General features: G+C 49.6%; 1 protein-coding gene across 3 annotated transcripts in view; it reads left to right on the plus strand.

The window, feature by feature from the left end:
* The window catches only part of KSR2 (kinase suppressor of ras 2), a 417,297-nt gene that overhangs the window by 368,872 nt on the left and 30,205 nt on the right, over positions 1 to 18,220 (plus strand). For all 3 annotated transcript variants that reach the window (XM_032431391.1, XM_032431394.1, XM_032431393.1), the window contains exons 15-16: positions 14,350 to 14,446; positions 15,452 to 15,585. In XM_032431391.1, coding sequence (XP_032287282.1) covers positions 14,350 to 14,446; positions 15,452 to 15,585 — 231 coding nt within the window. The remainder of the gene's footprint in view (positions 1 to 14,349; positions 14,447 to 15,451; positions 15,586 to 18,220) is intronic.

An 18,220-nucleotide genomic window follows, 5' to 3' on the forward strand; every position in this document is an offset into this window, starting at 1 on the left:
TTTCGTGCTCGTCTTATGTCCTCACTCATGCTGTTATTATGTGATTCAGTGTGATTTGGGGCTGGTGGTACCTATCCTGTGTCCTGGGAAACCCTGATTAATTTAATCCCCATACCTGGAAACCTCTCCCTCCTGCCTGTTACCTATGAACGGGGAGGTCTAGTCAGGGGAGGATAGACTCGTGCAACAGTGACAGATAACCCTGACATCTCTGTGGCTTACTCAGAAAGTTTACTTCTCACTCACATAGACTGTGCTGTAGGTTGGACAATGCTTCCGGAGGGCTGCCTTCCATACAGTCACTCAGGGATCCAGGATATTCCAGTCCGGGGCTCTATCCTATCATCTAAAGAGAAATGATAGATGGGCTTCTCCTCATCTCTACCAGGAAGTGGCAGGGATCACCTTTCGTTGGCCAGAAGTCGTCAGCTGCTGCTCCTAACTGCAAAGAGCTTGGGCATTGTGGTCTCCCATGGGACTTGGAGGGGGCAATATGGAACAGACTTTGGAGAACGCATGGCATGTCTCTTCCCTGCACGTTCTCTAATTTAATCCCCCCAGACCTGTGAAGCAGATTCTGGCTTGTCCATGTGCATTTATTTTAAGCGAGTTGCCCAAAAGCTTAAGAGCACCAAGACCAGGGGCGCCTGGGTGGCTCAGTCAGTTGGGCTTCCGACTCTTGGTTTCAGCTCAGGTTGTGATCTCAGGGTCGTGAGATAGAGCCCTGCTTTGGGCTCTGAGCTCAGTGCAGAGTTTGCTTGGGATTCTTTTCCTCGTCCTCTCTCCTCCTCCTCCTCCTTCTCTCTCTCTCCCAAATAAATAAATAAATAAATATCGATCTTAAAAAAGATAAGAGCACCCGGACTGGACCTGGAACTCCGTTCTGCCCACCCACAAGTTCTGAGCTCCTAGCCACGGGGTGCTGTTGCCCCTCTGATTCGTTCTCTGTCTCTTTCCATTCTCTTTTTCAGTTGCCGCCCGGAAAAGGAATGCTTACTCCCAGCACATTCCCCTGTCTCTACATCTGTCTCCATCCCTGTTGGGTAATGAAATGGTAGCTCAAGTTCATTTCTGCCCAAGTGGTCACCCCAGCAGTGCTGCCCATCCAGGCTGCCTTAGATCCCCTCGGCATTCTGGCTTTATCTAAAAAGCTTTGGGTGCAAAGGGCACAGTGCTCTTTGCCGTCAGGCCAGCAGAGGTGAGCGTTGTGGAAACGGGAGGAAGTTCCTTCCCTGATGGACAAGCCTGTGAAATCAGGGGCTTTTCCTCTTTCCCAGACCAGGTCTCCTCTGCACCTCTGTCAATGTAGCAGCCAGAAACGAGTGGGGATTTTTGTGTAAACTTCTAATATTCTTTCTTTTTGAAACTACTGATTTTATTTCTAGATCTCCTAAAGTTTGCTCATTGAGTGTATCCATACAGCTGAGTGGTTTTTAGTATATTTGCAAAATTGTGCAACGATCCCCACATCTAACTGTAGAAGCTTTGGCCACAGTCGCTCCCGACCCCCACCCTCATCAACCCCCAGCCCCTGGCAACCTGAACTTCCGTCTTTCAGACCAAGAATCCGCGTTTTTACTGGAGCCTGTCAAAGGCCAAGGGAAATGCAGACATAGAGCGCTGTCTGAGAGGCGAGAGAGGCTGTGGCCGGTTCTGAGGTTGGCACGGCCATCCCTGCAGGACCGTCCCGACACCAGTCACAGAAGCATACCCAGCGATAGACACAGACGTGCACATAAATGCAAAGATGCCCCCCCACACACATATATGGATACACATAAATGTGCATGCATGCAGGTCCCACCTCCATGCGCCCACACACCCACAGATTCACTCCCATGTATACACACATATTCATGCATGCGTGCGGAGAGGGGCACTGGCTCCCATAGAAACAAGACTGTATACGTACATGTGCGTACGCACAGACATGTGTCATGCCTGTGGCTTTTGATTCAGCGACAGTGACCCATTGTGTGGCAGCAAAGGATCAGTAATTTCCTCCGTGGTGGCCCTGTGCGAGCCAGTGATCTGTAAGGAACGTATTCTAAAGCAATTTGGGATTTGCCTCACTCGGATGAACATTTGTCCCACTCATCTAGTGCCTGGGAGCCGCCTGGGAAGGCTCTGGCGGGGTGCGGTCTGAGGATTCAGGCAGGGATTGTGGAGAGGACCCTGATTTGACATGCGCGTCCATGTTTGAGTCCTGGCACGTCGCACCTGGGTGTGTCCGCCTTGCCGTCCAGACTCGATATCCCCATACCTAGCTGGGAGCGTTGGCTCACATGCGTGGACAGGTGAATGGTTGAACGAATGGTTGAATGAATGGAAAATCCACTTGGCCTTGACCGTACCCACTTCAATGCAAAGGAGAATGATTTAGATTTATTCAACTCTCTCTAGTTCTAGTAGCCCAATTTCTGTTGACCCACCCCAGTTTCTTAGAACAAGGGTGAACAAGCCTTTTCTGTAAAGAGCCAGACAGTAAATTAAAAAAAATTTTTTTTAATTTTTTTATTGTTATGTTAATCACCATACATTACATCATGAGTTTTAGATGTAGTGTTCCATGATTCATTGTTTGTGCATAACACCCAGTGCTCCATGCAGAATGTGCCCTCTTTAATATCCATCACCAGGCTAACCCATCCTCCCACCCATCTCCCCTCTAGAACCCTCAGTTTGTTTTTCAGAGTCCATCATCTCTCATGGTTCTTCTCCCCCTCCGATTTCCCCCCCTTCATTCTTCCCCTCCTGCTACATTCTTCTTCTTTTTTTTTTTCTTAACATATATTGCGTTATTTGTTTCAGAGGTACAGATCTGAGATTCAGCAGTCTCGCACAGTTCACAGCACTTACCAGAGCACATACCCTCCCCAGTGTCTATCACCCAGTCACCCCATCCCTCCCACCCCACCCCCCACTCCAGCAACACTCAGTTTGTTTCCTGAGATTAAGAATTCCTCATATCAATGAGGTCATATGATACATGTCTTTCTCTGTTTGACTTATTTCGCTCAGCATAACACCCTCCAGTTCCATCCGTGTCGTTGCAAATGGCAAGATCTCATTCCTTTTGATGGCTGCATAATATTCCATTGTATATATATACCACATCTTCTTTATCCATTCATCTGTTGATGGACATCTTGGCTCTTTCCACAGTTTGGCTATTGTGGACATTGCTGCTATAAACATTGGGGTGCACGTACCCCTTCGGATCCCTACATTTGTATCTTTGGGGTAAAACCCAATAGTGCAATTGCTGGATCATATGGTAGCTCTATTTTCAACTTTTTGAGGAACCTCCATACTGTTTTCTAGAGTGGCTACACCAGCTTGCATTCCCACCAACAGTGTAGGAGGGTTCCCTTTCTCCGCATCCCCGCCAACATCTGTCTAAAAAAAAATTTTTTTAAGTTGTATTTATTTTTTTCAGACTGTAAATATTCTTAGTTTTGCCATACAGTCTGAGACTCAACTCTGCCATTTTAGCATGAAAGCATCTATAGACAGTGTGCAAACAAAGGTGTGGCTGTGTTCCAATAAAATAGCATTTATCAGGTATTTACTCTCCTAAGCCTGTGTATCTACACTCTTCCAGATTCTCTGTGAGCTCCTGACCTAGAGCAGTGCCAACAATGAGCTCCCTGGGTGTGTGCTGGGGCATCCCATTCTCAAGAAAGGGAGAGGCAGTGGAAAGGGAGCTTCGGGCAAGCTGGACCCAGCTCCTGTTGCCACATCCTGGCTGCAAAGGATCCTGGGCAAGTCATTTATTCCCTTGAGCCTTTGCTTCCTCATTGGAAAAGTGGGAAGATGAAACGTTCCCCCACAGGGTTCTGATGAGGCTTGTCTCAGGAGCTTGGAAAATGTCGGTTCCCTCATCCCTCAGCCCTGCTCTTTCTATTTCCCAAAGAGGCCATGTAGCTCAGTGGCTAAGAACAAGACGCTGGTGTCAGACAGTTGGGGGGTAGCTAGTTCTGCTTCGTAGGTGTCCTCTGCATGAGCCTAGCAAGTGACTTGTCCTCCCTGGGTCTCCGTTTTCCCATCTGAAATAGCAATACACTTCCCTAATAAGGTTGAAATTGGGGGTGCATCTCTAGGTGACCCTTGAATGACATGGGTTTGAACTGCACAAATTCACTTATATACAGATTTGTTTCTAGAAATACAGTATAGCAAATGTATTTTCTTTATGGATCTCTTAATGCTTTTTCTCTAGCTTACCTTAAAAAAAAAGATTTATGTATTTGATAGAGAGCACAAACAGGGGGAGTGGCAGGCAGAGGGAGTGGGAGAAGCAGGCTCCTTGCTGAGCAGAGAGCCAACATGGGGCTCCATCCCAGGACCCTGCAATCCTGATCTGAGCAGAAGGCAGACGCTTAACCGACTGAGCCACCCAGGCACCCCTCTAGCTTACCTTATTGTGAGAATAAGTATATAATACATATAGCATACAAAATATGTGTTCATCGACTTTATGTGATCAGTAAGGCTTCCTGTCAGTTAAATTTTCGAGGACTCAAAAGTTACATGCGGATTTTCAACTGTGTGGGGAGTCAGTTCCCCTGCCCCTGCTCCACATCGTTCAAGGGTCAACTGTAGTTAAGATCATTCATGTCAAACCCCTAGCAGAGTGCTCATGGGAAGGTTCCCAGCGAATGGTATTGATGATTCTTAGGAGGCGGCATGGCTCTGGGCCTGCAAACATAGAATTTAGCCTCAGGCAGATCTGGGGTTCAAGCCTAACTATGCCACTTGAAGCACCACCTTGGGAAATTCTATTTTCCTCTGTGTCACCATTTCTTCCATGAAGGAGGTGGACCCATTCATCTATAACATGAGTCTATAGCCCGAATTCTAGAACTTTCTATACATGTTCTCTTACATCATGGCCAGGTAAGTGCCACACTGAGGTCCATCTCCTGGGAAGGTGGAATTCTCCCATCCCCCTGCTGTTTCCCCTCCCCCACCTCGCTCCACCCGCTTGGGCCCTGGGCCCCATGGGCAGAAAGGACCCAGCCGTTTGTGGGGTGATGCATACCACACATTGTCTGCCCCTCCTCCTCTTACCAGACACACAGTTATTTTTAAAAAATCAGATCGTTGACTCTGCCTTCTTCATTAGGGATTGAACTTTTCCAGGGAGAGGGTGCTATTGGGGCTTTCAGGTAAGGGCCCGTCATGTGCTGCGTGCCCAGCAGGTGCAGCCCCTATGCAGAAGACAAGGCACAAAAAATGCTTCCTGCCTTGAACAAATCACGGCCAGACAGCCTTCCGAGCAAGGCCAAGGCTGAGCTGCTCCGAGCATGGACGCGGTTCACACTGTCCTTCCTCATTTCAGTCCGTGGCCAGCTCAGTATTTTCCAAACCATCTAGAGGATAAACGTGTGTCTGGTTTTATTGCCGTCTGACTCAGAGGTGCCTTTTTTTCCCCCTTTTTTCTCATTTTACAAAAGTACCATGTGTTTATTGGGAGAAAAAGTAGAAAAGAGAGATAAGCAGCAAGGGGAAAAAAAAAAAAAAACCCAACTTGTAAAGCTCTTAATCCCACTACCTAGAAATAACCCTGCTAACACCTTGGAGTCTGTCCTCTTGGGTTTTTAATGCATATAAATTAGGTGGCATGCATATACATTTTTTAAATGGTAATTCAGTTTACTGTTCAGCTTTTTTTTAAAAAATGTGGTTCTGGTCAGGGAACAATAAGAACTGATGTGTTTCGGTATCCAGCCCTGGAAGGCAGGGCGGGGAGGGTGGGTCAGCGTGGTCTTTCGGTACCTTGCGCCGACAGGGAGGAGGCTGCACGCTTCATCACTGACTGGCTCTGGCTTGGCTCAGGGTCTCTTTCAGAAAGATCTGCCCTGGCACCAAACATAGGTCTCCTCCCAGCTCCAGTGGTCATTCACTCATTCCCGGAGCATTTCTGGAGCTCCTCCCCTGGGCCTGGCCAGCCGTGTGCTGCAGGAGCTCTGAAGACCCCCTCAAATGACCCAGCCTTCTTTGGCCTGCCTTGCTTGTCTCTGGGTGGTGGCTGGGAATTCAGAAACACAAACAGCAAGCGGACAGTGAGGACAGACTTGGGCTGGCCCTGAATTTGGAGGGTCGGAAGGACAGGCTTTGAGCTGGGGTTGGGGGGTATCTCAGCTGAGCTCAGTGGATGAAGTTTTCCAGAAGTCAGGCCATCTTGAGTGGGTTCAGGTCACTCCTCTTTACCAAACCACCTTTTCCCAAGGGAGCTTCTAAAATCCTGGAAAGACGTGGTGCTTTCAGACCTGGACTCCAATCCGGAGCCTGTCACCTACTGACTGTGGGACCCCAGGCAGGTGCTGTAACCTTCCTGCACGTGAATTGCCTCATTTGTAACCTAGTACCTGCCCTCCTGGGAAGGAGGGCCTGAGAAGTGCTCAGCTCAGTGCCTCGTCCCAGGGAGGCCCATAGCAGAGACCATTGTCCTGCCTCACCTCATTTCCAAGCAGTGCCGAGTAGTGGATACTCAAACTGAACTCGGAGGCCACACACATACTCACTACGTATAACCACCTCCCTTCCCTCCTCAGCTCACCTCACACGTCATAAAGCACTGCACGTTCTAAAGGTTTCCAGGAGCCTGCCTGAGATCACACAACCAGAAAGGGGCAGAATTTTATCCCAGGTGGTTCTGATTCTGAAGGGTGGTCTCCTATCCAGGCTGACTTATGGCCTCAGTCTCCCATCTGTACGATGGGAATAACCATACCCACTTTAGAGAGTTCTTTGAAGCATTGGATGAGATGATCCCGGGAAACCTTTTGCCTCTATCCTGGCCCCCTGGCCAGCCTTCGGGAGGTGGTCATCATCCTAAATAAGATGATACCTGCCCTTCTTGGAGAGATGGGACAAGAGGCATGTGGTGAGAAGTTGCCAGAAAGCAGTGCAGAGTCTTTGCCCTAAGACAGCATGATGTGGTGGGAAGGGGGCCGCTGATGTCCCCTCCTGAGATGCCAGTCTGACCACTTATTAATGGAGACACCCAGCTCTCTCCCCTTCGTCTCTACCTGACCCATGTTAATTTCTCCGTCGTCCTACTTGTAACTTACAGTTGCTCTATTTGCCAGTGTCTGTTCTTCCACGAGAATGTCAGTTCCATCAGAACAAGGAAATGGCCCTTTTTGTCCTGTCACTGCACATACCTGGCCTGTGGTACTCAGTTGTTGCATAATTGGCAGGAAGGAGGGGTTTGCAGATATGAGGATTAAATGAGGGTTTCCCAGAGTGGAAGACAGGTACCACTGGCCCCACATAGCATTGAATCACAGGGGGTGAGACCGTCCTTTTCCTCTTCGATTCTACTTCCATCCTCCTGGTGACATTAAGGAGAAAGTCTCCACCCAGTGCTAGTATCTAACGCCTTCTTAGCCCTGACCTGCTAAACCTCCTTTTTTTAACACAAAGAGGGGGCCTCAGGATCAGATCATTTGGCAAAGGCTGCAATCCCCAGCTAGGGTTTCGTTTTGTTTGACATCTTGGCTTTCATTGTACTTCCTTTTACATTATCTGGGGCTAGAGATACTGGCTTTCTACCTGGCAATATAGAAGGTCATGATAAAAGTTTCTTTTTAAAATACACTTATTTTTTTTCAAGGCAGGGCATCCAAAGGAAACTCCTAGCAAGTGATAAATAATGCAAGGTGGCCAGTCTGGCAAAAATCTTAAGGTGGTTCTGGAATGATTGCCATGAGATGTTATAGTCTGACCCTTAGGAGATGATAAAAGACTATGCTGCAGAGTTAGGGAGGAGCGTGTCCCGGGACGTCTTTGGACAAGGTCAGGAGAACAGGTCTCGGATGGCGGCTGGACCACACAATGTGATTGGAGGCAGAGGCCCCGCTGGGCTACCATTTCCTGGAAGTTCTTCCTGTAGCGAGCTGAAGGCTCATGCTTCCCCAGCTGGCTGCCTGTGCCCGGGGAGCACTCCTACCCTTGTAAAGCCCAGACCACGGAGGGCAGAATGTCACCAGATGCCCAGAAGCATGAGGTCATGGTTAGGGGCATGAGTTATCACTCATTGGCATAGCCCTGTCTCCGTACTGGAAGGGCCCAGAGCAGCCAGCCTTTGGCCTCTGCACTTAGCAAAATTGGATCCAGGCCTGGAGAGAAAAATTCAGTAAGACAGGGTCTAAGCTTCCTTGTCCCTCCCCACTTCTCCGAGCTTTGCAACAATATCAAAGGCTGGAGCGGGGGTGTGCACTGGCAAAAAGTAAGCCCTGCTTTCCTGGGCAGCAAGGCTCCTGCTTTGCATCTTCCAGTGTCTGGCCGGCCACCATCCTCTTGGACATGAGCCTTCTGCCACCCACCCCTTACTAAATGGAACTCTGTAACTTCATTTCCTGGACGCACAGCGTTTCTCACTTGTTTTCTGGCATTTCCCCATTTTTAATAGGAAGCAAACCTGGCATTTTTTATTAGAAAGCCCCAGAGTCCCGAGGTTTAATATCTTCAGTGTTAGATTCATGAACGACTTGGAAGTTAAAAGCTTGCCTGCGGCTAGAATTTGATGGGAGCACGCAACTTGTTGCTTGACATGTGATTTATTTGCTCAAGGGAAGGGGGGGAGGAGAGGGGCAATTAAGTGGGTTTTGAGTTTTGAGAGGTGGGGAATGCTTAGAAGTGAGTGAACAACCAAAGGGTTGTAAATCCCTTCTGACAGAATAGAGTGTTTTTAAAATAATAGCTGACTTTGAAACCAACTGCCTTGGGAACTCAAATCAGGCAGAGCTAAGGACTATTTCCACCCAACTGTTTCTTTTATTTAGAAGATTGATACTTGAGGGGGGCAGGCCCTGGGAGGTGTTCTCTAGAGCCCAGCCATAGGGCCTTTGCTATGTTACTCAAGTATACCAGGCTTGGTCCTACCCCGGGGCCTTTGCACTGGCTGGTCCTTCAGCCTGGAACTCTCTTCCTCCAGATTTTCACATGGCTGCCTTTCTTCATTCAGCTCTTGGCATGAAGGTCACCTCCCCTGAGGGACTTACCCTAACCATCCTAGCTAAAGAAGCCCCCAGCCCCAGCACTCTGTCCAATAAATCTCTTTAGTTTCCCCTTAGCACTTATGCCTCTCTGAATATCTCATCTATTTGCTTGTTTACTTATTTATTGCCCGACGTCTCCCCTGGCCAGTCAGTCCCATGAGATTAAGGATGGGGCCTGTCTTGCACACACCTAGAACAGTATCACCTACCCCTAGAATACTACCATGCCCACAGTGCCACACTCACTAAATGGATTGCAAACATTACTATCTCTGGGCCTCAGTCAAATGAGATTGGCCTTGAGCAGTGGTTCTCAAAGTAGGGTTCCTAGACCACCAGCATTAGCATGACCTGGAGACTTGTTAGAAATGCCAGTTCTCTGGAACCCAACCCAGACCCCCAGAATCAGAATTTCTCAGGGTGGGACCAGCCATCTTTGTTGTAACAAGCTCTTCCAAGGGATTTTGATGCATCTTCCATTTAGCCACTGGCCTCGTGCTTAAACACCTCTGAGGTCTCGGCAGGTGTAACTGCAGGAAGGGGAGCAGGTGTGGCCGGGAGACTGTAGGTGCGCAGTCTAGAACATTCTAGTTTAAGACCAGACATACCTGAAAGACACACTCCCCTCCCTCCCACCCTCCATTCATGCACACAGGCCTGGGTCCCCCTGCTTGGTGCTGAGGGATTTGGAGGAGGGAAGAGAAGTGGCTGCCCCAGGCATCTAGATTTCTCCCCAGTCACTGTTTTGGCAGAAAGTAGCCAGGTCCTCGATAAGCCTTCTAGGTGGTTTTATCTGGTTGCTTTCTGGCAATCCTCTTTTAGGCTTGTTTATAACAAGCATCTTACACTTGCAGTGCCATCCTGGCCAGAAGGCCCACTGTGTCACCTGGGATGTGGGGTCAAAGGTCAGAGTTGTATGAATGCATTGCCTGGGGTCAGGGCTGGAGAGACCTCTCTATCAGCCTGCAGATAAAGTGGGGCATAATCCGGTCCTTGTTCCTCTTCTTGGAGAAACGTGATCATTTTGCAGAGAGAGATACTGAGAGGGGAAATGTGTGTGTGTGTGTGTGTGTGTGTGCGCGCGTGCGCTTACTGCCCCAGAACCTAGAGGGCTACTAACTACATCCTTAAGCCACTAAAACACCTTCTCCTGACCTCCAGACTGACTGCCACCAAGGCCCGCGGGCTCATTCATCCCCATTGCCATAGTAGTGACATTATGACTACCATTTACTGAGGGCATGTGACATGCTGGAGTCTCAGAGAAAGTTATGGAGCAAAAGATGAGGGTTAAGAGCCTAAGCTCTGGAGCCAGGCTGCCTGGGTTCAAATCCCAGCTCCACTGAACCTCTCAGAGCCTCAGTTTCCTTATCTGTAAAACGTGGCTGATCCAAGACTTCAATAAATCCAAGATGCTATTAATTACAATGTGCACCATGTATTCATGGACAAAGAAGGAAATACAGTGCCAACAAAAACTGTTACCTGTTCATGAATAAGATACATTCTGCTTTCGGAGATGTTGAATTTCAAGGAAATGTGCATCTTGGAATCCATGGAATACAGCAAGAATACCCACCGTGTGGGGCCCTCGTGCCTAGGCTGGCAGCTGGTACCTAGAAAGGGCTCATGCACGTTAGCCGGTGGTGTTACATTACGCCTGTTTTACAGATGAGGAAACTGAGATCAAAGTCACTTCCCAAGGCCACCCAGCAGTAGTAAATGTGGTAAATGGTAGTAGTAAATGGTGGAGTCAGATATGGATTCCCTTGCCTGCGTGTCTCTTAAATGGCCCCCAAATCACGTCTGGTAACTGGGCACCCATACCACAGAAGGGATGAGAGAAAGATCAGGAACAGGCTGACACCATGTCTGTGTGTCTGTGAGCAGGTCCTCCGCCCCTCTGGGTCTCCGTAGCCTCATCGGCAGGAATAGGGCAATAGTGTGGACCCTGCGGGGCTGCCTTGAGGATTTGTGGAGGTGACTTAGGTCCCACACACGTGCTCAGTAAACCTTCATCCTCTCCTCCCTTCCCTTCTCCACCTCCCACCCCACAAGTGGCTTTTGGGGCACCGCTGTTAGCCATAGAAACCCCAAGCTCAGAGCAGTTGCCAAAGATACTTGGACTGACTTGCCTGGTGTATCCGAGCCTCAGCCACCCTGGACACCTGCCTGATGCCTGCTCCTACTTAGAGCTCAGCCTTCTCCCTGCACCTGCTCTCCAACTCAGCCCCCGATACACACCTGGCAGGCACAGCCAGGCCCGGAGCCCCTAATTCCTCTGCAGACAGAATTGTGACTATGTGAAGAGCTTAAAAGTGGTTACAGGGTGGGGGGGGGGGGTGCCTGGGGGGCTCAGTCGGTTAAGCGTCTGCCTTCAGCTCAGGTCATGATCCCAGGGTCCTGGGATCGAGTCCCGCATCAGCCTGTCAGCTCAGCGGGGAGCCTGCTTTTCCTTCTGCCTCTCTGTCTCATGAATAAATAAACAAAATCTTTAAAAAAAAAAGTGGATGCCTGGGTATCAGTGTTGGTTTAGATTTTCTTGTAAATTTCAACACGCATATTGTTCATCCTTGCCGATTTGTTTGAAGCAAACTTTTTTAAGTGTAATATCTGGCAAAGTGTCCAGATCCTAAGAGCACAACCTGATGAATTTCAACTAAATTCACACTCCTATACCGCACCCCAATCAAAACAGAACATTGCCTGCCCCCTCCCCCCATGCCCCTCATGCCCTCTCCAGCCTCCCCAGCCCCCGAGGGTCACCACTACATTGACTTCACACATACGGGTCAGTTTTGTCTGCTTTTGCACTTTATACATACGGAATCATTCCATGTGAGTCCTGTGTGTCTGGCTTCTTTTGTTCAACGTTGTTGAACAAAACGTATGTTTGTTGCCGTTAGCAATAGTTTATTATTTTATAGTATAGTACAAACATACATGGTTCCATGGTGCTATCACAATCTATCCATCTTTCTGTTGACGAACATTTGGATTAGCTCCAGTGTGGGGCTATTATGAATGGGTTGCTGTTAACATGGTAGTACATTCTGGCATATCCGTGGGTGAACATGAGTATGCATGACTGTTGCGTATATACTTAGGGGAGGAATTGCCGATCGTGGGTTATTTGTATATTTCACTTTGGTAGCCCTGCCAAGCTGTGATTGTACGACTTACATCCCACCAGTGGGTGGTGGTTTCTCCAGCAGCCCCAGAAACCACAGGGTAGTGAGAGAAGCAAAGATTTTAGCAGCTGCTCCTGTAGAGGAAGATGTGAGCAGAGAAAGAAGATGGGAGGGTATTTGAAGCCTGCGACTTGTATGTGGTTACCCTGGGAAGGAGAGTCTGGGACCCTGGGAGCCTGTTGCAGTGATTTGCTCTGCCGTATGCGGTGGGGACGGCATTTTCTGCGCTCTGACCGGTAATGCGTGTAGGTGGCTGTTCAAGAACTGAGTATCCAGGGGAGGGAATCCACCCACGGTCTCCACCATCCCCAATGTTTAAATGTCAGTATGGTTTAAGTGGCTGCACAGCCCACTCCCTCCCCCTCTCCTGCAGCAGCCATAGCAAATGTACCCCCAGGAAAGCAACGACAGGGGATAGCCTTGAGTCACCGTGGCTGCCTCCTGCCAGCGCACTGGGCGACCTTGGACAGGTGAATCAGACTCCCTGGGAGTCAGCTTCCCTGAGAATCTCACCTTAAGGAAGTGAAGAAATGACTCTTAGTCAAAGATCACGGGTAGCATTTTGGACGGATATATGGGCGGATGAATGGATGCATAGCTAGGTAGAGAGTAATATAATAGATGGACAAACAGATGTGATGTGTGTATAAATATATAATACGTATTTGCCAAGGGTGTGTGTGCATTTGCCATTTTATTGATCATTCACTACCTCTCCTAATAGCCAGCATTTCATGAGCACTTAGTATGTGTCAGGCATGGAGAGATGCCCGTCCCTTTACACACCTGATTTCATATGGTTCTCCTTAACAATCTTGTAAGGCAGGAACTATTGACCCCATTTTACAGATAATGAAAATGAGGCTCAGAGAGGTTAACTCACCTTCCTGGGGTCACACAGCCATTAACTGACAAGCCAGGATTCTAACCCACAGAGTTTGACTAGGCCCCTGTTCTAACCCCTGTGCTACACTTTCCACCACGTGCCAGGCACCGCCCTGGGCTCCTTCTCTCATTCAGTCCTCGTACTGACTCTACGAGGTACATATTCTCTTTGATAGCTGCGGAAACTGAAGCCCAGAGGGGTTAAGTAACCCACCCAAAGACACACAGTAAGGAACACGGCTGGGATCCAAACTGAGGTCCCTTTGCCATAGTTCCAGCTCAACCACATGATCTCAGCTATTCTAGCATGTAACAAAGGCTCGAGGATACTAAAGGAAGGACTAAGAGTCTTTTAGCAATGAAGTCCTAGATTAAAAGAAAAATTCAAGCCATTATTTTGACATGAGATGGAACATGAACTTTCCTGATACCATCCTTTCCTCTTTTAGCCAACACCGGATACCGTGAGCCAGACATGGTGCTAGGGGCTGGGAATGCAGTGGTGAATCTAGAATTCATTCATTCACTCATTCATTCCATGACCATGTACTGAGGCCCTGCTGCGTGCGTGCCAGGAACGGAGCGCACTGCGGGAGGGACAGACGGATGGGCATGTAGGCAACTAAACGGGGAGGTGTGACCATCACTGCATTACCGTCCTTTGTCATCTTGTCATTTATCTTACACCACTGGTCCTCGAAATGAACTCAATGAGGCTGAAAATAGTTTGAAAAGCCCTCTATCTCGACAGGCATCTGGTTTGGGGGGAGGGGTGTTGGTGTTGACACGCCACGGTCTGAAGGCTTGAATGCATCTTTGGCCGATGGTACTTGGTGGACGTGAGCCACCACTTCGCTGGTGTTTTTATCGCTGTCCCTCAGCTGCTTGGGGTGAGCGGGAGCAGCTGGGACAAGTGGTTGGCAGAGTGCTGTCTGAGTGGTGTCTGAGAACCCCAGAAGCTGTTGGTTTACGCGCAGCTTTCCTTCTGTGCAATCTGGGACAGACGGAACGTGGCAAGCCTGCCTCTGGACTGGGTTAGATTCTGCAGGTATCCTGCGATGCCAGGGTGGGGGTGTCGGTGATAGAACGTGCCCCCGCCCCGATCTGCATCCCAGAACCAGATCTGAGGTCCAGTTACAGGCTCATTATCTGATAGGCAAACTAGTGGCACCTGCAGTCTTACTTGTCACATCTAACAACCGTTGTGGGTCACTCTCATCTGAACAACTGCTGATCATTTATTTTGTCCTTTTGCTTTCCAGCCTGTGTAAGGGACGGACGCTCTATTCTGTGGTGAGGGACGCCAAAATCGTCTTGGATGTCAACAAAACGAGGCAGATTGCTCAAGAAATTGTGAAGGTACCACAGGGTCTGGGGCTCCCTCCTGAGATGCATGGTCTGGCTTCAGACCAACAGTCTGGATTTAAAAAAAAAAAAAAATTAGACTTGATCTGAAAAATACCAGGCTGTAGGTGAGGAAGGGCTTTGCCCGGATACCACCATGAGGGTTGGTCTCCCGATGTTTGGCTGCCATCTGGTGCCCCAGCATCGTGATAATTGGGCCTGTTGTGGGGACCCGGATAACTTTGTGTGGCTAGAATCCCTTACCCCTCCGATGCTTGAATTCCCATGAGTGCAGCCATCTCTTTCCGCAGCTGCTGGGGAAACATCCAATTGTTGCAAGTTGTTTGGGATTGAAACAAACTGGAACATCCTGTGTTTTCTGGCAGGTGCCTCATTAGTCAGTTGACTGGGGCTTTTAGTTACCACTGGAAGTGTCAGGACTGAGCTGTTAGAAGAGATAAAATGTGACTGCTCATAAAGGGGAAAAACCAAAAATCTCGAGACTCACCCTTGAGGGAGACCTCCACTAGACTCCTCCGTGGTCTTGATCATTGGCTCATGATCCGTCCCTTGAGGAATGCAGTGCATTCTGCACTGATACGGGTTAAGTGGATATAAAACAAATCTCCTGCAGAGGAGTTATTTTTTAAAGAGGAAGTGTGGGGAGGTGGTGGATGGAATTCCTTTCTCCGGGGACCTGCTCTCCGTTTTTGTCTTCAATTTTTCTTTCCCCACCAGGGACATCTTTCTTTGTCTCTTCTTCAAGAAGCAGAAGAGCTAGGTGGGAACAGTTTGGCGGGGGTCTGAGGGTGGTGGTGGATGTGTGTCTTGGGGACCCTGCCTGTTTCCACTTGCCATGACTTCTCTCACCCCACCTCCGAGCGCCTGCGTTGGGGTCCCCAGAACTGCGGCTATTTGAGGCGCTCTTGTTGGAAAGGCAAGGAGGGTGAACCCAAGCCAAGTAGCAGCAGCGAGCACTCAGGTGTTCCTTGAAAATTCCCATTTCCTTGCTTCCTGCAGGGCATGGGCTACCTCCACGCAAAGGGGATCCTTCACAAGGACCTCAAGTCAAAGAATGTCTTCTATGACAACGGCAAAGTGGTGATCACAGACTTCGGGCTCTTCAGCATTTCTGGGGTGCTGCAGGCCGGCAGGTGAGCGGTGGTGGAAGGGCCCAGCGGAGTTCTTGGCCGATGACAGTCAGGGGTGAGCAGTCACCCAAATGGCATCAGTGACGGAGACTGGGGGCCTGAGGTCGCTTAGCTGGGCGGCTAGGCTGTTGCTGATGCCTCAAGCCGTGATTCCCCGGGGGGCCTGTCTTGCAAGTGGTGCTTTTAGGAGCATGGGCGTTATTGGGCACAGAGCATCCCCAAATCCTGAAAGCCCTTGCCCTCGAATTTAACTGGAAGATCCTCCCTTTGCCCTGAGTACCCACCTGGCAGTTGGAAGCACCCCGGAGTCCTTGCTCAAAGTTTTCTTATGAATTGATCCATTTTAGTGCAGCAAGGGTACTAAGGGATTTAAAGTCAGACCCACGTGTGCCCCGCCTCCCGGCTCTGCCACTTAATCACTGTGACATTAGTTATACTCCTGGAACTTCCCTGCACTTCAGTTTCCATGTCTACAAGAAAAATGACGGTGTGATCATGCCTACCTCACAGGATCCTTGTGTGGCTGAAATAACACAATCAAGTGTCGAAAGCAGTGCCGGGAGCACAGGGAACACTACACAGAGTAGCTGCTGCTGAGTTGTTGTAATTACTATAAATTTGCATATACCTCCCCCAGTGTCACCCAGGAGAATCATTAACCATCCTTAAGTAATTAACTCTCAGGAGCCACTCACCCAAGGGCAAGCTGCCTTGAGGTGATGGTGAGAAACAATTTGATTCCAAATAAACAGCCCGTGATTCAGGAGGTCTGCCCTCTGTGACTTTTAATTTGGAGTGTGGATGCGCAAGCACACACAGGCCCACGCGTGCGTACACACGCACACGCCCGCACACACACTTAAAAACCCTGTGGTTTTCTCTACTCGCCTTTTATAACCTGTGCGTGCCTCCTCCGGATGGCAGCCCCACACGCTCCTTTTACTTGTTTCAGCTGCTTTGAGGTACTGATCTCTTTGAGGTCCACCCCAGGGCCCCCCCCCCAGGTGAATTTTGTTCATGCTATATAATGCCTTGACTCTAAGAGCATCCAAAAATCAGCAACACTTGATCTAGCCGCTTTCTGTGTGATCTAGAAACGGAAAGCGTAACAGAAGCGGAAGTGTCTCTTCAGGTTTTACTCCGCCCAAAAAGATTCAGTGCGGCCTCCAAAACTATCTATAGCACCTAAGATGAGAGAAGAAGTAGGTAAATGAACAAGGAGATCAGTGGATAGGTAGGTGGAGAGAGTCCCTCGAGTCGGACCCAACAAGCCAGGAGGGCTGAACCGTGTTCCTTCCTCCCTGTCTCCCCAGGAGCACTTACAAGTGGGTTTGCTGGGAGGATTTGCATGCGCACACACATCCCCACATCCATTCATCCATCACCCCAGGCTAAGGGGCAGAGGAAGCAGTGGGTAACATCACTATGAACTCGAGTATCTGCGTCCAGACAAAAAGAGGCCCAGCAGATGCTTTCCGTGAACCTGCTTCAAGGCTCTTAAAAAAAAAATCCGATTCCTCCCACCCAGAGGCATGTCCTTGCCAGTGGATTGTCCTGCAGGTGGAGGAAAAGGGGGCAGGACCTCTGATTTTCTCCCTTTTGGTTCTCAGTTTTCGAAAGCCCCAGGGTAAAGAGGAAGAAAGGAAATGGAATGATGTGAGCATCCTTTCCTTCACCTCATTCACAGAGGCCCAGTGTCAACTGGAGAAGCAAGTTCAAGTCAAGGGCAAGGTGGCTGCTGGCCTCTTTGTCCAGCCATCACTCCGCAACCCCACCCCTGCCCAGCCTGGTCGTCAACACAAACCCCGGGCAGTGTCAGGAAAGGCCAGGGAGCCCTCAGCGACCTCTCCCAGAAGAAATCCACATTTCTTGGCTGCCCACGAGTCCCGATCGGGGGTCTTCTGTGGTGGTTGAATGTTCCCTGTTGCAGTTGTATGTCAGACTTAGTTTTCCCGTAGGGTTTCAGTTTGCTCCCTAAGGGTGCCATTTCTCCAGGAATTGCTGTAAAATTGTGGATGGGAGTCTCTGGGGTCACTTGTTACATCCGCAGCTTTGGGCAGGTCACTTAAGTGTTTTGAAGCTCTGTGTCCTCATCCACAGAGCAGGGATCTTACCCATCCTATGGTAGGTTTGTTGGGATGAAGTGCGATGGATAACCTGATGCACGGTAGGCACTCAGCAGGGGCTACTTGATGTCCCGCCCCCTCCCAACCCGCACCCCCCCTTAGAGCCTGGGGCATTCACAATGCTGGGTTCCCAACAGGGGGAGATCTGCTGGGCCTGGGCAGGGGTGGGGGTTACCCAGTGAAGTGAGCATGTCCTGAACATCCAGACAGACCCTGGGGCTTCCCCGAGCCCGTCCCCAGCTTTGCCAGCATACAGCTGTTCTGCCATCCTCGAGAAAAGGTGTCATTTCCCATGCCAGCACTATGGTGCCAGCCACCCACAGGCTATTATTAATCATAATAATAACCTTAATGAAGATGATTTGAGTTTGTCACCAGTGGGCCCATCGCCATGGAATGGGACATCCCGGAGTGCCTGGGCCAAGCCTGGCATCCAGCCCCCTCCCGGGCGTGTGCCCCCTCCCACCCTGGGCTGATGGCTAGGGAGTGGCCAGCACCCCTCCTCCTGGCCC

The sequence above is a fragment of the Phoca vitulina genome, unplaced genomic scaffold, assembly GCF_004348235.1.
Source record: "Phoca vitulina isolate PV1807 unplaced genomic scaffold, GSC_HSeal_1.0 scaffold46, whole genome shotgun sequence".
Taxonomy (NCBI): domain Eukaryota; kingdom Metazoa; phylum Chordata; class Mammalia; order Carnivora; family Phocidae; genus Phoca; species Phoca vitulina.